We start from the raw sequence: 24,178 nt of genomic DNA on the forward strand, positions 1-24,178 counted from the left end.
CGGAACACAGACGGCCGACGGCCGAGCTGCGCACGGCGCTGGGGGTCGCTGTCACCCAAGGAACGCGGCAGGCGCGGCGACACTCGGAAACGTGGAGGGTCCGGGTCGCCTACAGGACGAGTCCGCCAGGGGTCGCTGTCGCCCGGGGAACGCGGCGGCGGGGACGGTGGGTCCTGAGTCGTTCCGCAGGACGAGCCCTTCGGGGGTCACTGTCACCCGGGGTAAGCGCCAGGCGCGGCGACACCCGGGAGACGCGTCGGGGCCCGGGTCGTCCCCCAAGAGGAGCCCTTCGGGGTTTGCTATCACCCGGGGAAAGCGCCAGGCGCAGCGGCACCCGGGAGACGCGGCCGGGCCCGGGTCGCCTGCAGGACGAGTCCGCCAGGGGTCGCTGTCGCCCGGGGAACGCGGCGGCGGGGGTGGCGGGTCCCGGTCGTTCCGCAGGACGGGCCCTTCGGGGTTCGCTGTCAGTCGGGGGACGCGGCAGGCGCGGAGACACGCGGGAGACGCGGAGCATCCCGGGTCGTCCGCAGGACGAGCCCTTCGGGGGTCTCTGTCACCCGCGGAACGCGGCGGCGGGGGTGGCGGGTCCCGGGTGGTCCCCAGGACGAGCCCTTTGAGGGTCGCTGTCACTCGGGGGACGCGGCAGGCACGGCGACACGCGGGAGACGCGGCGGGTTGCGGGTCGCCCCGCAGGACGAGCCCTTTGGAGGTCGCGGTCACCCGGGGTAAGGGGTGGGTGCGGCGACGCCCGGAGACGCGGCGGGTCCGGGTCGCCTGCAGGACGAGTCCGCCAGGGGTCGCTGTCGCCCGGGGAACGCGGCGGCGGGGGTGGCGGGTCCCGGTCGTTCCGCAGGACGGGCCCTTCGGTGTTCGCTGTCAGTCGGGGGACGCGGCAGGCGCGGAGACACGAGGGAAACGCGGAGGGCCCCCTCAGCCCCGCAGTGGGAGTCTGCCGTGGGTCGGTGTCACCCAGGGTAAGCGGCAGGCGGGGCGACACCCAGGAGACGTGGCGGCGAGGACGGCGGGTCCCGGACCGCCCCGCAAGACGAGTCTGCCGAGGGTCGCTGTCACCCGGGGTAAGGGCCAGGCGCGGCGACGCCCGGGAGACGCGGCAGGTCCCGGATCGCCCCGCAGGACGAGTCTGCCGGGAGTCGCTATCGCCGGGGGGACGTGGCGGCGGGGGATGGCAGGTCCCGGGTCGCCCCGCAGGACGAGTCTGCCGGGGGTCGCTATCTCCTGGGGGACGCGGCGGCGGGGGTGGCAGCTGCCGCATCCCCTGCAGGACAAGTCTGCCGAGGTGGGCTGTCACCCGGGGGACTCGGTGGAGGGGACAGCGGGTCTCGAGTCGCCCCGTAGGACGAGCCCGCCGAGGGTGGCGTCTCTGGGCGGGGGGAGGGGACGCGGCGGGGGTGGCGGGTCCCGGGTCACCGGCAGGACGAGTCCGCGGGGGGTCGCCGTCACCCGGGGCCCCGCGTCCGCTCACTGCGTGGCGTGCAGTTTCTGGTGGTCGAGGAGGTGGACCATCCAGGGGAAGGCCTTCCCGCAGACGCCGCACTCGAAGGGCCGCTCGCGGCTGGAGGACTCCCGGCGCCGGCCTCCATTCGCGTTTCGGGCGCGGGGGCCTCGGCCTGCTGCCTCCAACCGGCGGGCCTCCCCGGGCCCCTCGCCCCTGGCCCGCCGGGGCCTCTTGCGCGGCGGCTGCAGCAGATGGATCTTCCGATGCTCCTCCAGCACCGAGGCGTGCAGAAAGGCCTTGCCGCAGTCGGGGCACGAGAAGGGCCCCTCATCCAGGTGGCGTTTCTGGTGCTCAATGAAGTGGGTGACCCAGATGAAAACCTCCCCGCACTCGGCACATGTGAAGGGCCGCGCCCCTGGGGGAACTTGGGGCACCGCTGAGCTCCCCGAGGAGGGGGCAGCAGCCAGCGGTTGCCCCGCCTCTTCAGGGGAGGCTTTTGGGTCTTTGAGTAAGGGCAGGTGGGTGCTGCTGGCATCGCTGTCCCCAAGACCCTTTTGGGGACTGCCACTCTGAGCACTGGGGAGGGTGGGGTCTGCAACCCGGCCAGGCTGAGGGCTCGGCTGTGGGGGCCCCTCGGGAGCAGGCCCTAGGCCTCCAGTGCCCTGAAGCACTGTGTCCCTGGGGGCGGCCTCTGCCTTCCAGGCACTCCCTTCTGCCTGGGCAGCGTCCTGGGTCTGCTTGGGGAGGGAGTGTCTGTTCCTCAGGGCTCCGTCCCCAGCCGGCCAGCAGGGAGGTTCATCCCAGATACTAGGCTTCAGAGGCGAGCAGCCTGGGCCTGGGGAGGGTGAGGGGAAAGGGTTAATTGTTAGTGAAGGGGCAGGGGCTGGAGGCCACACCCTGGGCATCTTCCTGTTCCCCACCTCCCAAGGACTGCAGACTCTACTTGGTAGGGCCTTAGTGCCCTCAATCCTTTCCTAAGATAAAGGGATGAGGGGGCAGATCCCTCGGCCCTGGGCCCCTTTGTCCTCACCTGGGTGGGCGGCTGAGGGGACCTCCTGCTGCAGCATTTTCGGTCTGTCTGTCTGCATGCTAGGAGGCTGAAGCCCTGGTCAGGGGGTGGAAACGATTGAGTGGCTGTTGCGGGAGGGAGGAGGGGGCGCACTACCAGTCAGTCCCCAGTCCTGGTGTGCAGTTTCTGGGGGAAAGTATAGCGTTCGGCACCAAAACCCCCCAACACTGCCATCAGCAAAGTCTAACCCTCACCGGACCTTAAATCCATTCCCAGCCCTCAGGATTGCCGTAGAACCCAAACACTCACCGAGTGAGCCCAGGGTGCAGGATGCCTCGGCCCCCGCCCTGGCGTGGGGACTCCGCTGGGGCTGGGAAGGCTGCAGCCACTCGCCCTCCTGGGGGAGCCCCAGCTCCGATGCCTGGAATGGCAAACACAGTCCTGCTCAGCGACTACCCCACGCTGAGCCACCACAGCAGAGGGACAGCATTGCCTCCCTTCAAAAATCAAGGAATATAAAACTAAAGCCACCACTCCTCCCCACCCCTCCAAAAAGGTGCAAAAAAAAAAAAAAAGCCACCAAACCGATAAACAGTATTTAGTAAGAGTTTATTGTGCAAATAAGAGTAGCCTACGAACTGGGAGCTTTCAAATCCAGGACTGATGCCAAGCCTGAGGGCTTATACAGTGAAAATGAGAAGGTCGTTTAACTTTCTTGGGGGTGGTTATTTAAAAGGGGGTTTCCAGACAGCAGGGGCTAGCTCAGAGTGATTAGCTTACACTGCATTTAGGAAGAAGACTTAAGTTTCTTTACTGAGGTGACCCAGGTTATGTTTTGCTTGTTTGGCAGAACACACCAAACGAAGTCTCACTTATGTGGTAAGTGGTTTTGTCTGTTCAGGGATGTTCAGGTCTGGTCTCCATTTTGTCTTTAATTTTCGTACCCTAAAGGTGCATTGGCAGAGGGCTGTTACTAGGACTGGAGATATAAATCGAGGGGCACCCTGTGCAGAAAGAAAACTCAAGGCCCCTTTGCGATGGTTAGTTCTAGGAGTCAATGTGACTGAGCTAATGGATGGCCCAATAGCTGGTAAAGTATCATTTCTGGGATTTGGAGCAGGGGCTGTCTCCAGGGAAGATTAGCTTTTGTACTGGCTGAGTGAGTAAACATCATCCTCACTGGTGTGGGTGGGCCTCACCTAATCCGTTGAGGGCCCATGGTGAGCACAAAGCCAGAAGGGTGCAGTTGTGCTCTCTGCTTGAGCTGGGATAGCCGCCTTCAGCCCTCACATTGGACCCCTCCTTGATTCTTGGGCTTTGGGCTCAGACTGAGACTCCTCTGGTCTAGACTTTTGGGCCTGAGATGGAGTTCCCCTGCACTGGAGATGACTTTCTGGGGTCTCCAGCTTACAGACAGCACATCAGGGACTCCTTGGCCTCCATGGTTGTGTGAGCTAGTTCCTTTTAATACATCTCTCTTTATGTCTATATAAGTCCTACTGGCTTTGTTTCTGTGGAAAACCCAGACTTGTACACTCTCACTCGAAAACCACTGAGGATTTCACAGCAGCGACATGCCATTAAACGGAGTCCCAGGCCCTATGTCAGGTCAATATCACCTGAGGTCAGTATCACCTGTGGGATTCTGACCTGTGCCTCCCAGCTGCACTGTGCCTGAGAACAAGTCCCCCAGAGGTGATGAGCAGCAGTGGGGCTCCACGTCTCACGTGTCACCAAAGCTTTCCTGTCACCCATCCCACCAACAGGCACACATCCCACGCAAAGTGGAGTCTCTCAGAGCTTGCCACTAAAGAGTGAGGATCTGAAATGTATGGCCTTGGTTTGCATCCCAGCTAGCCCTACTTGCTGGGTGGCCCTGGGCAAGGGGCTTTCCCTCTCTGGACCTGAAAGGGCATATCTGCACAGCATGATTAGAGCCAGGCACCTGGCAAGGGCTTGGCAAATGGATGATATTTGAGAAAGTGTGCTGGGAAAACAAGAAGTGATGAGAATCAACCAGGAGGTCAAGCTCTTGTCAGAAAGGCCTGTCTTGGGTTGGTCTCTGCTTTCTGCAGCTCTTACTCACCAGGGATACAGGTGTGGGGATAAAGGGCCCCCCCAAAGGCACAGGCTGGGACTGCTGGGCACTAGGGACTGATGGAGGGAGGACTGGTGATGGGGTGTGGTGGGAGAGAATTAAGGTATGAGGTTCTTCACTTTCAAGCTGGGAATATGTGGATGGTGTGATTGGCTGAATTATTGATTTTCTTTTTCTTACTAAATACTAGTTTCCATTGTAAGACAAACATTGGTTGAATTCTATAATAGTCACCAGAGGGGCTTCCATCTGTAAGGAGGAAGGCAGGAGTCCCTCTCCCTCTTCCTGGTACCTGACCATTGTGGTCCGAGACCATGACCATGGATGGTAAGGGATTGAGAGAGAAGGCCCAGGACCTGTGTGTGTATGTGTTCGTGAGGTGGGGGCATGTTAGGGCATGTTAGTTCCCCTGACTTGGAGGCGTGGGCCACCATCCAGAGACATCTGAAAATAGCGACAAACACACTTGGGCCAGGCACAGAAACTAGGACATCTCTGAGCCTTCTCTATAGCTCCAAACACAAAAAAAGTCGCCAGAGTCCTGCTGACCAGGGCTCTGATTATTCCGTGGACAGTGTGGGGCAATGAGTGGGATGTGGGGACCCACATCTGTCGTCTAACCAGTAAAGAGAGAAAAAATAAGGACAATGCCAAATATGACTGCCCTTTACTGCTGTTGAGGGATTGTTGCTAATGGTTTTCGTTGAGGCAGTGGATCTGAGTTTATATCTAAAAATAGAAGAGTCTGGATGCTTTGCCAGGGGCATGTGGGTGTGTGTGGGGGATATAATAGATGAAGGAGGGGCGCCTGGGTGGCTCAGTGGGTTAAGCCGCTGCCTTCGGCTCAGGTCATGATCTCGGGGTCCTGGGATCGAGTCCCGCATCGGGCTCTCTGCTCAGCAGGGAGCCTGCTTCCTCCTCCTCCTCCTCTCTACCTGCCTCTCTGCCTACCTGTGATCTCTCTCTGTCAAATAAATAAATAAAATCTTAAAAAAAAAAAATAGATGAAGGAGGTCAAAAGGTACAAACTTCCAGTTGTAAAACAAGTCCTGGGCCTGTAATGTGCAGCATAGGGGCTACAGTAGATAATACTGTATTGTATATGCAGAAGTTGCCAAGAGAGCAACTCATCACAAGAAAAAATATCTTTAACTTGTGGCAATGGATGTTAACTAGACTTATTGTAGTTGATCGTTTTACAATATATACGTATATTGAATCATTATGTTGTACACCTGATACTGACATAATATCAGTTCACATAATCAATTATATCTCAATAAAAAATTAAAAATATTATAGGTACAGTTTGGGGGGGGAGTACTTAAAGCCCAGGCCCTACTTGTAGTACATGGAGATGGGGTGTGAGCGTGTGTGTGATTACCGAGGGGAGAATCCAGAATGGATTCTCGCTATGCGTCAGGCACTCATGGCCCATCTGGGGTTGACATCTCCATCACGTGCCAGAAACAGAGCCCAGGGCCCATGAAACTTTTTGGAGAAAGGGGTTTCTTTCAATAATGTTTAATGTCTTTTCTAATCACTCAGGAAGAACGGTGAATATAGTGACTAGTCCAGCCTAGAATATATTCTTTATACCACATGGTCATAAAATATAACTTTTACTATTTCGGGGAAGCTCATGCATATAATCTTGATATGATTCTTATCGGACAAAAATTCTTAGGGCCCACAAAAGTCCCATTACAACCCCGGGTCCATTACTCGATCACCCCACTCTCTCCACTTTGGTGTATGTAGTGCGTAGTAGTTTCCTGTGGCTGCTGTAACAAACCATGACAAGCTTAGTGACTGAAAACAACACAAATTTCTCTTACAGCTCTGAAGGCCAGAAGTTGGAAATCCGTTTCCCCGAGCTAAAGTTTGTCTGCCAAGGTTCATTTCCTCTGAAGGCACCCGGCGACAGTCTGTTTCCTGGCCTAGTCTCAGCTTCTAGACACACCCACTTTCCTTGCCTTGTGCCTTTTCTACCTCTGTGCTCGGGTCACTGTCCTGTCTCTGTCGTTAAACCTCCCTCTACCTCCCTCGTATAAAGACACTTGTGATTATAGTTAGAATCCAGTCAGACTGGATCCAGGGCAATCTCCTTTTTCATGCTCCTCCTTTAATCACACCCACAAAAAGTCCCTTTTGCCACCGAGGGTGACACTCCCAGGTTCTAGGGGATGAGGATGCGGACATTTGGTGGGGCAAAGAGGGTGGGTGGATGCCTAATTCAGCCTACCACATGGTGTTTGTTTGAAGTTGTCCACACTAAAGAGTTTTACAAAAAGATATTTCGTCCTGTCCACCTAAAAGAAGACAACTAAGAATAACTCCTCTTCCGCCCCAGCCATAGCAGGTAAGAGAGAAATTTACACAGGTGAATTCAAGGACGGGGATGGTCTGCGGCTGACGGCTACAAAGGTACGCAGGTGTTTCTTTGGTGGGCTGAGCTCTTCCACAGAGCAGTGGGTGCATTACTAGTCTTTTGTCTCATGTTTTTGTTTAGATGTCTTTTTTCTGTTGTTAGTAATTAACTAAAGAAGGAAAATGGTGGGGCGCCTGGGTGGCTCAGTGGGTTCAGGCCTCTGCCTTCAGCTCAGGTCATGATCCCAGTGTCCTGGGATCGAGCCCCACATCGGGCTCTCTGCTCGGCAGGGAGCCTGCTTCCTCCTCCCTCTCTCTCTGCCTGCTTCTCTGCCTACTTGTGATCTCTGTCTGTCAAATAAATTAAAAAAAAAAAATCTTAGAAAAAAAAAAGAAGGAAAATGGTCTCTAGGCAGAACATAGTAGCCAGAGAAGAAAAAAGATACAGACTAGCGGGTCCTTCAAAAAAGAGCCATGCAAATCAGAAAACCTCAAAATAATACTAGACCCCTGCATCATAAGAGGGGGTGGTCTCTGGGAACACAAAAGGGACTGAACTTTGACTTGATGGGAAATACTATAGTTTTTTAGTGGTTTCTTAATTGAACTTAATTTTTCTTAATTTTACTTAATTATATAAACTTGACTGTGGGTGTGTAATGCACGTACAGGTCTGTTAATTTTAACACATATATAGATTCATGAAACTACCACCACAGTCAGGACCAGAATGGTTCTACCACCCAGAGCAAACTTCCTTGTGCTACCCTTGTATAGTCTTATTTTCCCTCCACCCGGAATTCCTGCCTGTTCTCTGTGGCTATCATTTTGTCTTTTCAAGAATGTCCTATAAATGGGATTTCCTACGATGTACCTTTTGAGATTAACTGTTGTGACAGCAGAGTGCCCCTCAGATCCATCCAAGTTGTGTATGAATCAAGAGTTTCTTCCATGATTTTTCTGGGCAGTATTCCCTGGTGTGTGGGATAAAGGATTGTTCATTCAATCGCACACACACGTGGGGGTTTCCAGTTTGGGGCTATTACAAACAAAGCTGGTGTGAATGTTTGTGTGCAGGTTTTTGGGGGAGCACAAGGTTTTGTTTCATCTGGGTAAACACCCAGCCCCAGGAGTGGGATTGCTGGGTCATATGTCATGTACTTCATTTTGTAAGAATCAACCAAACCGTTTTCCAGGTTGGTTTTGCCACTTTGCATTCCTACCGGCAATGAAACAGTCCGTTTTTGCACTCCCTTGCCAGCACTTGCTGTTGTCCCTCTTTCTACTTTTAGCATTTCCAGTAGGTGTGTAATGATATCTCATCGTGGTTTTAATTTGCATTTCCCTGATGGCTCTTTCCATGTGCTCCTTGTAACAGTCCCATTTTTAAAAGGGAAGAAGATGACTCCTGTCCTTTTTCTCTCTGATCATGGACATAGAAAACAAAAGGAAGCCAAAGATGCTTTGCAGTTGCTTGTGAATGGTGTTGGCATGAGGGGGTGCTTGGAAGGGAAGGTGGTCGTATTGGTCATGACTGAGGGAAGCCACACGGCCCCGTATGAGGGAGAAGTAGGATATCTCAAGCAGGGGATGAAGGTCCTGATAGGGCCTTAGCACTGATGGTTAATATTTGACAGAGCAGCATAATCTGCTGCTGGGAGCCAGAGGAGCTTGTGGTCTGAAGAAGGGTGAGGTCACAGAGGTGACAGGAGGTGAGAGCAAGGTGCTGTGAATCTGATGCCAGAGGGAAGGGAATGTGGTTTGGTTTTTGTTTCCTTTGTGTTTTACCTGTTAACACATCTGCATGGTCTGTTTTAATCACTCCAGTCCCTGCTGGGGGCCTGTCCCCATCACTCCGTGAGCTCCAGCCACACCAAGTTTCCCTTGGTCCCTGTCATGCACATGGTCCCTTCTCACTTGGGGCTTTGCAAGAATAGATCTTGCTGTCAGGGTTGCCCTTGTAGAGTCTTTCCCAGCCCCTCCAAGAATCCACAGCCTTCCCAGGTATGAGACTACTACGGATACTAACACTATGGATGGCATCTGGGCCAGGGCACCCAAGCTCCCATGTGGCAGCACTTGGGGTGGCAGTCCCAGAAATCTTTCTGTTTGCCCAGCATGTGGCTGTGGATTATACACGAGGACAGGGACCCCAGCAGCTGGCTGGTGCCTAGTAAAGGACTGGGTACAGGGGGTGAAAACAGTCTTCAGGAGAGCACGACCGCGGGAACTGCACGGAGCTGCAGCAAGCTTTGGGATTTGTGGGGCTGGTGAGAATGTGGGGTTCAGCCTTCCGGGAGTGTCAGGACAGCCTCACACAGAACTTGGATGGGATGTCCTTCAACCTGTCACAGCACTGTGCACAAGGTGCCCCAGGAATGTAGGAGCATGGAGCCAGGGCCCTGGGCTCACCTGGGATGGGTCTTTCCAGGACTTCGGACTCATCCCATCTTCCTCCTCCCTGTTGCTCTTGTCCTGGTGTTCGGTGAGAGATACCAGAACTGGACGAGAGAAAAGGATGGTGAGAGACCGGTGTAACCCAGAGCCCCTAAATCCCCAGATTTCCTGCACAGGGAGGGTATCCAATCCCAGGAGCATCTCTGAAGACCCCCCCACCCCAGTGAGGGCAAGGCAAGAGCAATAGTATGCCTTTATCCTTCCAACGAGCTTCTAAATGCAGCCCTACCCCCCTGCTCCAGACCTTTCCATGGCTGCCAGTCATGAGACCATGGTGACAGGAGAGGAAGCTGAGGACAGGTCTTCTCACCCAACGCTCCATGCCCATGTGTGCCCCTGAGAGGCCCTTGAGGACATTGCCTGCAGCTCTGACTAACATGGAAAGCCTGGATCCCTCACCTGGAACCCTCCTCAGGTGGAATGCAGTCAGGTAGCAAAGACAGTTGAAGCAGGGCCCCACGGGTATGCCGCAGAACACGTTGTAGGAGGAAAAAGCCGGGGCGGGATGACAGTGACAGAAGGACACCATTTATAGGGTTAGGACATGGGAAACAGCGCTATACACTGTTGGATACAAATAAGAGGAAAAAGTACAAACATGCACATGCAATGAGGAACTCAAGGCCTTGCCCCCCTTGGGCCCACCAGGGTGCGCGGGCAAAGAGGAATGTGGAGCAGACCTGCACTGTGGACCCAGTGAGCCCCACAGTCGTGTCATTTCTTTAAACAACAACTTAACCTGCCTTTCAGGTTAGGCTCTGAGATGGCTTCGCGACAGTTACATGGGTGTCCATGATAATACTTCTCATACGGTTCTGCAGGCTGAAAATGTGTCATATAAAAAGCAAACAGTTGCTTTGGAAGGCAATTTGGCAGTTCCTCAAAAATGATACATAGGGTTACCAAATGCCCCTAAACTTCTCCTCCTTGGGTGTGTTCCCAGGAGAAATGAAAACATGTCCACACAAATATTGTGACTTTTCATAGCAGCATTGTTCATCATAGGCAGAAAGTGGAAACGGCCCAAATGTCCATCGAATGACAAAAGAAGAAACGAACTGTGTATGTCCGAACAATGGAATATTACTGAGCCTTAAAAAGAAGGAAATACTGATACACTTCACAGCATGGATGAACCCTAAGGGAAAGAAGCCAGATGCAAAAGGCCATATATTATATGATTTCATTTATATGAAATGTGCAGAACAGGCAAATCCATAAAGACAAAAAGTAGATTAGTGATTGCCAGGGGCTGGAGGAAGAGGAGAATGGGGAGTGACGGCTAATGGTGGGAGGTTTCCTTATGGGGTGAATGAAATGTTCTGGAATTAGATGGTGCTGATGGTTGCACAACTCTGTGAATATACTAAAAATCACTGAGTTGTATATTTTTAAACAGGTGAATTAAAGAGTATGGGAATTGTATTTCAATAATTATTTGGCTTTCTGCTCAGCGGGAAGCCTGCTTCCTCCTCTCTCTCTGCCTGCCTCTCTGCCTACTTGTGATCTCTCTCTCTGTCAAATAAATAAATAAAATCTTAAAAAAAAAAATCAAACAGGAAGGCAACGTTGCCAAAAATGGCAGAATAGGGAGCTCCTGAAATCAGTCCCTACACTGAGGCAACAATTAAGCCAGCAAAAACTTTCAGAGTTAACTTTTTGGGAACCTGACTCTGGTTAAAGAAAAACAGAAACAGGGATGCCTGGGTGGCTCAGTTGGTTGGGCGGCTGCCTTTGGCTCAGGTCATGATCCCAGCGTCCTGGGATCAAGTCCCACATCAGGCTCCTTGCTCGGTGGGGAGACTTCTTCTCCCTCTGCCTCTGCTGCCACTCGGCCTGCCTGTTCTCGCTCTCTCTCTCTCTCTCTCTCTCTGGCAAATAAATAAAATCTTAAAAAAAAAACAGAAACAAAAACAAACAAACAAACAAATAAAACCAACCAAGGATAAGGGAATGCTTAATGAAGAAAAAAGCTATCAAATTTCAACTAGGAGGTATGGGGGCATTTTTTACTTACCTGCCTACCAACCCCATTCTGCCGCTAGGAAGGGCTGTGCAGACAGCAGTCTGTGTTATTGGTGTGGCTTGCTGAAGCTACAGGGAACAGGACAGATCTTGTTCCCAAAGAATTGCATTTGTATGTTCGTCTGGTGACCTGTCTGGGGACTCCCTGAAGGATTAGTTCAGGGATTTTGCCTTTGTTATGCCCTCTCAGAACCCTCAGTGGCCTCCTGAGAAGCATATGTCAAAAGCATTAAAGGCATATACTAGCCACAGCCACCTATAGCAGGGGTAAAAGATGCAACCAGCAGCAGAGATACCAAAAAGCCTAGGAAGGAAGAGGATGGAGAAGGAGGTACATGTGGGAATAAGGGCTTTACCAGAGAGTCTAGCAGGCCATGCATATGATCAGTACTAAACACATGGTAGGAAACGAGAAGATCCCAGGCTTTCAACTCTGGTTGACCGTTAGGCCCCATGTAACCAGGAAGACTCAGGACAGTTGTAAATCAAGAAGCTAAGCATTGGAGGAGTACCGCAACTCAGAGCCAACCTACAAAAACGAGGCAGTTTTGTTTTGTTGGCTCTAGGCATTTAAGGAAATTTCTATCATGTCTCTGGCCCAACACTAAATTAGTGAAACACAGAGTTATCACATTATATTATCAAATACTAAAAGTGCCTGATTCCCAACAACAAATTGAGGGGCATGCAAAGACCTAAGAAAGTATCTCTCATTCACAGGAATAAAAAGAAATTAACAGAAACTGTCCCTGAAGAAGCTCAGACATTGGATTTACTAGACAAAGATTTTAAATCAACTGTCTTAAATACCCTTAAAGAGCTAAAAGAAGGGATGCCTGGGTGGCTCAGTTGGTTAAGCTGCTGCCTTCAGCTCAGATCATGATCCTAGCATCCTGGGATAGAGTCCCACATTGGGCTCCTTGCTCAGCAGAGAGCCTGCTTCTCTCTCTGTCTCTGCCTGCCACTCTGTCTGCCTGTGCTCGCTCTCGCTCTCTCTCTCTCAGACAAATAAATAAAATCTTTTTAAAAATTTTTAAAAAAGAGCTAAAAGAAGCATGAGGAAAGAGCTATCAAAAATCAGGAGAATGGGGCGCCTGGTGACTCAGTGGGTTAAGCCTTTGCCTTTGGCTCGGGTCATGGTCTCGGGGTCCTGGGATCGAGCCCCACATCGGGCTCTCTGCTCAGCAGGGAGCCTGTTTTCCCCTCTCTCTCTCTGTCTGCCTCTCTACTTGTGATCTCTGTCTGTCAAATAAATAAATAAAATCTTAAAAAAATCAGGAGAATGATGTTCTCAACAAATAAAGGATATCAATAAGGAGAAATTATATAAAGGAACCAAAGAGAAATTATATAAAGGAGCCAAATAGAAATTTTGTGGAGCAGAGTACAGTAACTACAATGAGAAATTTGTTGGGGGACTTCAGATTTAAGCTGGCAAAGAAAAGGATCAGTAAACTTGAAGATAGGTCAATTAAAATTATACACTCTGAGGAGCAGAAGAAAATGAACAGGCCCTAAGGGACTTGTGGGACACCATAAAACACAGACAGATACCTAACAGCAATCCCAGAAGGAGAAGACAGAGAAACAAAATGTTTGAAAAAAAACAATGGCTGGAAATTTCCATTTAAATTTCCATTTAATTCCAATAGATGAAATACTTGAATCTGCAAAGAAGCTGAACAGATTCCAAATAGGATGAAATCAGGGCGCCTGGGTGGCTCAGTGGGTTAAGCCGCTGCCTTCGGCTCGGGTCATGATCTCGGGATTCTGGGATCGAGTCCCACATCGGGCTCCTTGCTCGGCAGGGAGCCTGCTTCTCCCTCTGCCTCTGCCTCTGCCTGCCTCTCTGTCTGCCTGTGCTCGCTCTCTCTCCCTCTCTCTCTGACAAATAAATAAATAAAATCTTTAAAAAAAAAAAACCAAATAGGATGAAATCAAAGAGGCCCACATGGAGACACACTGTAGTCAAACTGTTACATGGCTCAATACATCAGGGTCAAGTGATGTGATATGCCATATTGATAGACCACGTGGTCATCTCAGGGACACAGAAAAAGCATTTGATGTAACCCGATGCCCTCTAATGATAAAGACATCAAAATTATGAGGGACTGAAAGCTTCCCCCTGAGTCAAGAACAAAGCGAAGATGTTTCCTTTTACCGCTTCTATTCAACATTCTACTGGAAGTTCTAGCCAGAATAGTTAGGCAAGAAAAAGAGGGAGAAGAAGTCATCTAAATTGGACAGGAAGGGGTACCTGGTTGTCTCGGTGAGTAGAGCATGTGACTCTTTTATTTATTTATTTATTTATAAAAGATTTTATTTATTTATTTGACAGAGAGAAATCACAAGTAGATGGAGAGGCAGGCAGAGAGAGAGAGAGGGAAGCAGGCTCCCTGCTGAGCAGAGAGCCCGACGTGGGACTCGATCCCAGAACCCCGAGATCATGACCTGAGCCAAAGGCAGTGGCCCAACCCACTGAGCCACCCAGGCGCCCGAGCATGTGACTCTTGATCTCAGGGTTGTGACTTCAAGCCCCACATTGTGGGTAGAGATTACTTAAAAATAAAATCTCTTAGGGTGCCTGGATGGCTCAGTCATTAAGTGTTGCCTTCAGCTCAGGTTATGATCCCAGAATCCGGGATCGAGCCCCACATCAGGCTCCCTGCTCAGTGGGAAGCCTGCTTCTCCATCTCCCACTCCCCCTGCTTGTGTTCCCTCTCCTGCTGTCTCTCTGTTAAATAAATAAATATTAAAAAAAATAAAAATCTCAAAAAATAAATACTTTGGAGAGGAAGAAGAAAAACTCTCTATTCACAGATGGCATGAGCTAATAAGTGAATTGGACAAAGTTACATGATACAATATCAACACATAAAAATTAGTTGTTTCTATAAAATATTAATGAACAACCCAAAAAGGAAACTCGGAGATTTCATTTGCAACAAAAAGAATTAATTCTACTTATAAAATCAAAAAGAATAAAATACTTAGGAATAAATTTAGCCTGGGAGATACAAGGCTTCTACACTGAAAATGAAAACTCCTACTGGAAGGAATTAAAGAAAATATAAATAAGATTATTATCAATTATTATTATTATTAAACACATTCTGCATTCACAGATTGGGATACTTAATATCGCTAAGATGGCAACACTACTTACTGATCTATAGGTCCGATGCAGTCCCTTTCAAAACCCCAACAGTCTGTTTTCCTTCTTTTTGCAGAAATGGAAAAGCTCGTTCTAAAATTTATCTGAAATTCCAAGGGACTCAGAATAGCCAAAAGAGTCCTAAAATAGGACAGAGTTGGAAGACACATACCTCCTGATTTCAGAACTCACTATAGAGCTACAGTGCTGGCATAAATGCAGACATACAGAACTGAAAGGAATTGAGAGCCCAGAACTAAGCCCACATATCTACAGCCAGTTGGTTTTTTTCACAAATGTACCAGAACCCTTCGGTAGGGGAAGAAGAGTCTTCAACAGCGGTGCTGGGACAACCGGTAATCTACATGCAGAAGAACAAAGTTGGACCCTTACTTTGCACGGTATACCCAGCAGCGCCTGATACTTGCCAAATGCCCATCCTTGGTTCTTCCTGCTACTTCTGTCCACCCATGCCTCCCCCCTTCCTGTCTTGGCTGGGCACCCACTAGGTGTCTCGTACTGTTTACTGTCCAGGACCCACCTGAAGGTGGATGCAGAGCTCTTACTGTCACGAAGCTCACATAAACTAGGACAGAGTACAGACACGCAGGGAAAGGATAAACCCTATAAACGTTGCAGAGAGGTGAGGACCCTGGAGAAATGAGCGGGGTCCTTTGTGGTAGCCTCACAGAGGGATGGATGTCTAAGCCAGGCCTAGATGATAAGCTGGCTAGCCTTGGATCCAGTGAGGTTCAAGGCTTCAGGGCTCCGGGGGGGTGAGGCCGAGGCCCTGGAGGCAGATGATCGAGGCACAAAGTCAGGATAGGCATCTGTGGTCAGCCCCCCTGCAGGGCTGGCATGGGAGGACCACTCCCTTTGCTGCTGTGGACAGAGGATAGGATGGTAGGTGTGGGGAGAGCAGGGATCTGGGCCTGACATTGAACTTTTGATTGCTGAGGCATCCATTTCAAAGACCTCTATCTGGAATAAACATATTTGCAGCTGTGTGACACAGCTTCTAGCAAAAACAAAACAAAACAAAAAACAAACATAATGAATTGGGCTGTCCCCACTCACAGAGGTCCCTTTTTCAGAAAGCTCTCAGTTGGGGTGACCCACTTCACCCTACTCACATCCTAATTCCCATTCTTCTGCTTTAAATTAGCCAATAAAGACCATATCTCTGAGCCCCTAGACAGCCTCCCCCCATAAAGGCTGAGCCCCTGGTGTACACGCTATCTCCCAGGGCTCTCTCTCCCTCTTGGGCCCCAGAGCATCAAGATCTATAAATAGGCTGCAGTGGGCACGACACTCCTCCACATCCAGGTTCACCGATGGGCGGGTGGGAGGATAGGCCATGGATAAGATGGGGAGAGGTTTGTTCGGTTCAGTTATTTTCCAGACACCCGCCATCAGAGACTTCAAGTGGAAATACTGGGTCTGTCTTCATCCTGCGCTTCCACCACGGTGACTGGAGAGGGCCAGCCGCAGCAAAGAGGAGAGCTGAGCTCCTGCTGGATCCCATCTGGGCTTCTGCGCCCCACACGCAGCCCTGTCCCAGCGAGCTCCCAGGCTCCCTTCCCCTCAGTGCACATCTCATCCTACCCCTTCCCGTTCCTCACCTGCCGGGAGCTTCCTTTCCCAAGGAATGAAGCCCAGTGTTGAGGCAGCTGCACACAGATATCCCTCAGGCCCGGCCACCTGCTACTTCAACTACCTCCCTTTCGGTAGGACCCCTCCCTTGCTGAAAATGATAGGGAACCTGAAGATGGCGACAGCAAAGCATTAACACCAGCCTGGGCCTTCCAGGCTTGAGGCCCTGGGGGTTGCATGGGTCCACCAAGGACCAGACACAAAAGCTTTCTGGCTCCTTCGTTCCTGGAACAGTGAGTTCCAAGGGCCCCTTGATCTGCCTTGCCCGTCTTCATTATTTCACAGGAACCTGGAAACGAGACTCCATGACACCATTCAGTGCCTTCCAACCGGGATTATGCTCTGGCCTCTGCAAAACGCGACACGCGAAACTTTCCTGAACGAGTCAGCCGGCCCTCTGTGGGCAGTGTGGAGACCTGGGAACCCTGTTTTCTGTAGATTTCAAGGCTTTTCTGAACCTTAGGCCTGAAGACATCCTCATCACAGCCCCCATGCTAGGCCCTGAGGGTTGACTTCCTCCAGATGTGATGCGGTCTACACTTCTGTTGACATTACTGGGAAAGAGGGAGCCCCAGTCCATGGGACTGGGGCCTGGGAGGATGGCAATTCTCCACAGGGTCACAGGGGCAAGAAAGCATGCGGACAAAGCCCCTGCAGCAGGCAGGGGGCCAGGGAGAGAGGAGGTGTCAATTCATCTGCAGACCTTCCAGCTACTTGAGACCCCTCTGCTGTGCTCTCTCCTACATCCGTTCTGTGACAACTGTGGACCGAGGCGGCAGTCTCCACAACCAGCCCGTGGGCCTCCAGGACAAGTCTGCGTCCCATGGACTGGATGCAGGGGAGGACTGGACAGGACCTGGGTGGGGGGGCATGGTCCGCAGCACCTCATGTGGGTCAAGACCTGGGGTCCTTCTGAGGGAGAGGCAGACAAGTGCAAAGCCACAGGCCAGATGGACACATGGTAAGATGGAGAAATCCTCGACTACCGACTGAGTGAGAAAAGTGAGGCGGACAGAGGCGTGCAGCACAATGACATTTATGTAAAACAAAGGAAAACACAGGTGTGTGATATGACAATGTGCACAGGCAGGACATGTACAGGCAGGGGCTTGCTCGGATGGCCTGGGGTGCTGCTGGTGGGGAGGGAACAGGACAGGAGCAGGTGGGGGGTGGGTGGGAGTAGTGCTGGGTAGACGAGGCACTCTGAGTCCCAAAGGAAAAAGTAGCGTGATCCTTGGGCACTGACCCACGGAGACATTGGCCAGAACCCAAACCCGACACCTGCTCCCCCCGGCAACCACTTGCTCTTCGGGGTGAGGCCCGACCCCTCACCTTCCTGCTGCGACATCTCTATGAGGTCCTCCACCAGGGTAGCGGCCTCCTTGCAGGTGCGGGGGCCCTGAGACTGCACCCAGGTCCTCATCTTGCTGGGCAGCGCTCCCAGGAACTGCTCCAGCACCAGCAGCTCCATGATCTGCTCCTTCGAGTGTGCCTCAGGCCGCAGCCACTGGCGCAACAGCATCCAGAGATGGCCCAGTGCATGGTGTGGCCCGCCTGCCACACGGTACTGGAACTGTCGGAAACGCAGGCGGCAGGCCTCAGTATCCCCAGGGATGGGTGGCTCAGGAGCCCCATCCTGCTGCCCCGGGGCCGGGATCTGGGTATTCCTGGGGGAGGCGAGGGCTTTGGGCAACGGAAGCATCTCTCCGGCCTCAGAGGGCAAGCAGGCTGGATCCCAGGACCGTCCCAGCAGCTCCAGACAAACCCAGGTGGCAGCAGGTGGATGCAGTCAGCAGTCAGGGGCCTGCAGAGAGGGGCAGGCGCAAAGTGGCCACATCAGATGGTGACCACCACCTTGCTCAGCACTCCCCTCACTCCCCATCTCCTTGCCAGACCTCTAGTTCCCAAGGAACTGATCTGAGCCCTCCCCATCTCATTCTGACCTAATCTCCTTCCATATGACACTCATGGGTTACACTGGGTTGAAGACAAGGCACTGGTCACCCCAGGATCTTTGTATGCACTGTTCCTACCCACACTCCTCTCTGATGTTGATCCCAGCCCAGCTGTCACCACAGCAGCATGTCACCATGCTCTGGCACAGGCCATCATCCTCATCTCCTGGTCTTTAGTGTGCTGTCTTCATGACTCTTACCTCGTCATGAACATATCCCATTTCCTTACTTAGCATACGTCTGCCTCCTTCACTCATTTCGTCATTCACACGGTTTGCTGAGCTTCGAGGGGAACAGGATTCCTGCTCTGGTGGAGTAGCCAGAACTGCCCAGCACAACTCCCTGCGGGGTTGGAAATGCTCTCCTCCTGTGCCATCCAGCCTGGTACCTGCCAGCTAATATGTGGCTCCTAAGCACCAGAAATAAGGAACTGGACTTTCAATTCCCTTTAAATGGAAACAGCCAAATATGCTACATAATAGCACAACAGAAGCTTCCTGCCCTGCCTATGCTGTCTTTCTCACTAACTTAATGCTGAGGAGGCGGCGGTGAGGACAAGGGGGGAAAGAGACTAAAAACAGAGGGAAAGTGGGAAGGGCAGTGAAAAAATAGCATTTTGTGCATTTTCCAAGCTTTCTATAGTGAACATCCAACTGAAGAGAACGTTAAAGTTGTAAAAATAAAAATGAGATTTTTTTCTTTCTTTTTTTTTTTTAAACACTTGTACCCTGTGCTGATCCAATAGTGAAAGTACAAACTGGCACGACCTTTCTGGAAAGCACCATGGCAGCTTGTATATCAAGACCATTCTGGAAGTTCGCGTGCTGTGCAATCTATCTGAAATTGGGACAAAGATTTAGGCACCAAGAATCACAACAGAAGTGCCCAACAGTCAAGCCTGGCGAGATCAACTACCCTCCCATCACATCGTGGAGAACTTATGACTGTAAAATGCACGATAACATAACATGCTCAAGGCGGGCAGACGTGACAGATGGTATGAGGTACAGGGTAAAGTGGGATGCAAATGACATATGAGGGTCCCAAAAAGGGACGCCGGGAGAGCCCCAAAGGCGGCCAGCCAAATGCTACATTCTTAATACTTCTCTTAATCTCCCCCAAATGGTATTTTGATCATGTTTGACCTTCATCATGAAGAAAAAAAAAAGGAACAAAAACATTTAGGAAGGATTTTTAATGACATGAGAAATGCTTATGACAAGTGAAAGTGGAGGAGTAGTCCACGTGATTTTTTCCTTCTTGATCCTTTGGAGAACTTTCATGTGCACGTGTGTGGGTTTTATAATCAGGAAGGAGAGATGTACACACGCAGGGAGGGCGACTCACGAGGGCCGTGCCCTGCCAGCGATCTTCCCGCCGCTTCTTCCACCGGCAGCCCAACTGGGCATTTACAAGCTCCGTCACCCCTGCTGAGACCACAGGCAAAAACACTCTTATGCAGTAGTTTCATATGTGTATTTTTTTTTTAAGATTTTATGTATTTATTTGACAGAGAGAAACCACAAGTAGATGGAGAGGCAGGCAGAGAGAGAGGGAAGCAGGCTCCCTGCTGAGCAGAGAGCCCGATGCGGGACTCGATCCCATGACCCCGAGATTATGACCCCAGCCGAAGGCAGCGGCCTAACCCACTGAGCCACCCAGGCGCCCCTCATATGTGTATTTTTGAAAGGAAAAAAAGGGGGGCCCCGTTTCGTAGCCTCACAGGTTCAAGCAGTCCTTCAGCTCTGGGATATCAGACCTTACCCTTCTCTCCGGCGATCCGGGAAGTGCGCCCCAGGCAGATTCCAGGGTGGAGAATCGCAGCTCCTCAGTACCCTCCAGGGTCCCGGGATGAAGTCTATGTGGGGAGAAGCTGAGTTGATGGAGGCTCTAGAGGGGGTCAAGTGGGGCTCCTAGTGGAAAGCACATGAGGCCTATGGGCGGGTGTCTGGGGCCCATGTTGGAGGGGGGATGATGTCCTCATGTGGGACCATATTGGGGAACCCAGGCTGAGGAGGGGGCCTGGAAGATGTAGGGGTCCTAGGCTGATGAGGATGGGCTTGAGGTCTACCTGGGGAGTGGCGTCTTGGGGTCCTGGAGATCCGCTCTGGGGGTGACGAAGATTGATGCTAGCGGGTCTCAGAGTGTCACCTGCAGGGCTCAAAGCTACGTGGACAGGCCGGGCTTACCTGACACGGGCACTGTCAGGTTCTGGGCTGCTGGCTGGTGGGGGGAGGGGGAGCTTGGGCTGGGCCGAGAGGGGTCTGGAGTGGACAAACGAGGGTGGAGGGACTGTCTGCCCCGGCTGATGGGGAAGGGAGATGCCGCCGAGGCCGGGGCTGGGCGGAACGGCGCGCCGCGGCCCCCTGCCCACCTCCACCTCGGCCCCCCCGCCTGGCGTGCGAGGCTCGCCCGTCTCCATCATCCCCAGGGACCTCGCGGCCCCGCGACGGCTTCCCTGACCCGGCTCGGCCCCGCCGCCAGCCTCGGGCTACGTGCGCCTCCCGCCCGAGGCCGGATTCGTCTCCACCCGCGCTTCCTCTAACGCGATCCCAGCCAGCGCCCGCTGACTCCGGCGCCCTCGGTCCGCCCCGCGGCCGGCCAGCTCGGCGGGCGTACTGACGGACGAGGGACAAGCGGCGGCACGGCCGGACGGGCCGCGGCGGACTCACCGCGCCCGGGCTCCGCTCTGGCCAGGGCCGCTCCGTTATGGCGGCGCTTCGGCTTGAGGGACAGCCCAGCTGCCGACTCGCGGACTACAACTCCCAGAACCACGCGCGCCGCGGGCGGCCGCCATTGGCCCGGAGAGGCGCGCAGAGTCGTCCCCGAGCGTCGCGTGCCGCGGGACTCCCTGGCGGAGGACAGGGTGGTAACGCGCGAGGCTGCCCTAGCCAATCGGAAGCCGCTCGGAGTTTTCTTCACCCCCGCAGCGCCCCAGAGTTACCCTGGACGGGTTCGGTCGCCATGGCAACGGGGCAAGCCGCGATGCGGTGAGGTTGCGGGGGAGAGGGTTGGGTAGGAGAATGGGCGGAAGCCAGAAATGCCAATTAAACAACGTGGCGTTCGTTTGTTCGCTTCACTGTAGGAGCGTCTCACATTGAGCATGCTAACATATTTTTATTTTTTAAATTTACTTATTTTTAAAGATTTTGTTATTTATTTGACAGAGATCACAAGTAGGCAAAGGCAGGCAGAGAGAGAGGAGGAGGAAGCAGGCTCCCTGCTGAGCAGAGAACCCCTATGCGGGGCTAGATCCCAGGGTCCTGGGATCATGACCTGAGCGGAAGGCCGAGGCTTTAACCCACTGAGCCACTCAGGCGCCCCACCATAACATATTTTTAAGATACACGTCTGTTTTAGTAGAGTATGTGCCAGAATAGGATTGCTAGATTTCGCAAATAAATAATACAAGAGGCACAGTTAGACTTAAATGTCAGATAACGTTATTTTTTAGTATCACTGTTTCACATTTAGTGTATTTTTTAAAACCTAGAAAATACATGTATAGTACTATATGTAATTTTCAGCGTAGCCATATCCCACAGTAGGGTTACCAGATTTAATAAATAAAAATGCAGGATGCCCCCCTGAATTTAAATTCCAGGTAAACAATAAATACTTTTTTAGTATGAGTGTGTCCCATATTTATTATATTTTAAAATCTTTTTACAATAAATACATTGAGTATAAGTATTTTTTAATATTTTTTATATCTATCTATCTATCTATCTATCTCTCAGAATAGGGTTGCCGAATTTAGCAAATAAAAATACAGGACAAATCCTAGCTAAATTTGAATTTCAGACGAGTGGTTTTTTTTTTTAAAAGATTTTATTTATTTATTTGACAGAGAGAGATCACAAGTAGGCAGAGAGAGAGGAGGAATCAGGCTCCCCGCCGAGCAGAGAGCCCGATGTGGGACTCGATCCCAGGACCCTGAGATCATGACCTGAGCCGAAGGCAGCGGCTTATCCCACTGAGCCACCCAGGCGCCCGTGATGAGTGATTTTTTTTTTTTATTATAAATTTGTCCCAATAGTAATATTTGGGATATACTTATACGAAATAATAGTAAGGGCGCCTGGGTGGTTCAGTCATTGAGCATCTGCCTTCGGCTCAGGTCATGATCCCAGGGTCCTGGGATGGAGCCCTATATCCAGCTCCCTGCTCAGCAAGAAGCCTGCTTCTCCCTCTGCCACTCCCCCTGCTTGTGTTCCCTCTCTCCGTGTCTCTGTGTCAAATAAATAAATAAAATCTTTAATAAATAAGTAATAATAGCTAATACTATGGTAATTATGAAGAATATATCTTATTATTTGTCCTAGTATTATATTTGGGACTTTTTTTTAAAAAGCTAGATTTATTTATTTATTTATTTGACACACAGAGATCACAAGTAGGCAGAGGGACAGGCAGAGATAGAGAGGGGGGAAGCAGGCTCCCCGCTGAGCAGAGAGCCCAATGCGGGGTTCGTTCCCAATACCCCGAGATCATGACCTGAGCCAAAGGCAGAGGCTTTAACCTATTGAGCCACCCAGGTGCCCCTATTTGGTACATATTTAAACCAAGTTCTAATACCAAATACTCTTCTAAATACTAATACTATATTTTACTTAAATACATTAAATACAGTATGTTTGGAACGTACTTATACTAAAGAATTATTTATTGTTTAAATTCAGACTGGGGGTAAGGTAATGATTCAAAGGGGTTTCACAGCTCTGGGACTGGGCTCAGGGTGGCAATAGCTGCTCAGTGCTGAGATGTGGTAGCAGGAGGATGCGAGTGGGGTTGGGGAACCTAACAAAGGAGATGGGAGCCCCACCTCTGGGAGCCTCAGACTGAATGCCATTTAGGACTGAATGCCATCTATCCACTGGACAGCAGTGCCTGCTTGGTGCTGTTCGGGGGTGAGGGGTGAGCACATCAGTGAGCAGGACTGATGTGGCTTTGGCCTTGAAGGGCCTGCAGTTTACACCCCGGGAAACAAATAAAGCAGATGCTTGCTGGAAGTTTAACTGCCTTAGAGAAAATAAAACTAGGTGTGGACATATACAATCTCGGGAGGGGCAAGAGGGGCCACTTAGCTGGGTGGTCGGTGCCGTTCCTCTGTCTCATCCCTTGCTGGCTGCTGGTCCCTGGTGTGTTGTATTCAAGCAGGCACTGCTGGGTGCAGAAGCCACAGACGGGACAATCAAATGCAAGTGCTAAGGGCTTACTATCCTCCAGTGACATTGAGTTCCCTGGTTCATTTTCTTGGTAGCAGAAATTGGCCTGACCTACGCATTCATAACACTGCAACGCACCTCAGAAGTAGAGAACATTCACTTAGTTTGTTTCAAGAGCCAGAGGGAAAGACGTCTCATCATCAGGCAGTTTGAATGCTAGGTCCACTGGGAGGCAGTCTGGTGCCAGGCATAGGTTTCCAAACATTTTTTTTTTTTTTAAAGATTTTATTTATTTATTTGACAGAGAGAAATCACAAGTAGACGGAGAGGCAGACAGAGAGAGAGAGAGAGGGAAGCAGGCTCCCTGCTGAGCAGAGAGCCCGATGTGGGACTCGATCCCAGGACCCTGAGATCATGACCTGAGCCGAAGGCAGCGGCTTAACCCACTGAGCCACCCAGGTGCCCCGGTTTCCAAACATTTTGTAAGCAGCAGAAACTTTTAAAAAGTAAGTTGCGGGGGCGCCTGGGTGGCTCAATGGGTTACTACCTTCAGCTCAGGTCACGATCCCAGCGTCCTGGGATTGAGCCCCTCATCGGGCTCTCTGCTCTGTGGAAAGCCTGCTTCCTCCTCTCTCTGCCTGCCTCCCTGCCTGCTTGTGATCTCTCTCTCTGACAAATAAATAAAAAAAACTTCCAAAAAAAAAAAGGGGGGGAGTAAGTTAGCCAGAAGCCTTACTGTCCTGACTGCCAGGGGCTGGAAGGAGGCAGAATGGAGAGCGCAGCAGTAGGCATTGGGTTCCTTTTTAGGGTGATGAAAATGTTCTGGAATT

At 51.4% G+C, this 24,178-nt stretch overlaps 1 protein-coding gene across 1 annotated transcript; it reads right to left on the reverse strand.

Moving 5' to 3' along the window:
- Positions 1-1,479: 1,479 nt before the first annotated feature.
- On the reverse strand, positions 1,480-20,938 carry ZSCAN1 (zinc finger and SCAN domain containing 1). The gene is made up of 8 exons (XM_044260123.1): positions 20,853-20,938; positions 19,945-20,038; positions 17,558-19,607; positions 9,279-9,434; positions 8,991-9,103; positions 2,775-2,886; positions 2,487-2,561; positions 1,480-2,291 (listed from the first exon to the last, which is right to left on the reverse strand). The coding sequence occupies exons 3-8, from the start codon at positions 17,925-17,927 to the stop codon at positions 1,480-1,482; spliced, it is 1,638 nt and encodes a 545-aa protein (XP_044116058.1). The 5' UTR covers positions 17,928-19,607; positions 19,945-20,038; positions 20,853-20,938.
- Positions 20,939-24,178: the final 3,240 nt, after the last annotated feature.

Source organism: Neovison vison, chromosome 7 (genome assembly GCF_020171115.1).
Source record: "Neovison vison isolate M4711 chromosome 7, ASM_NN_V1, whole genome shotgun sequence".
Taxonomy (NCBI): Eukaryota; Metazoa; Chordata; class Mammalia; order Carnivora; family Mustelidae; genus Neogale; species Neogale vison.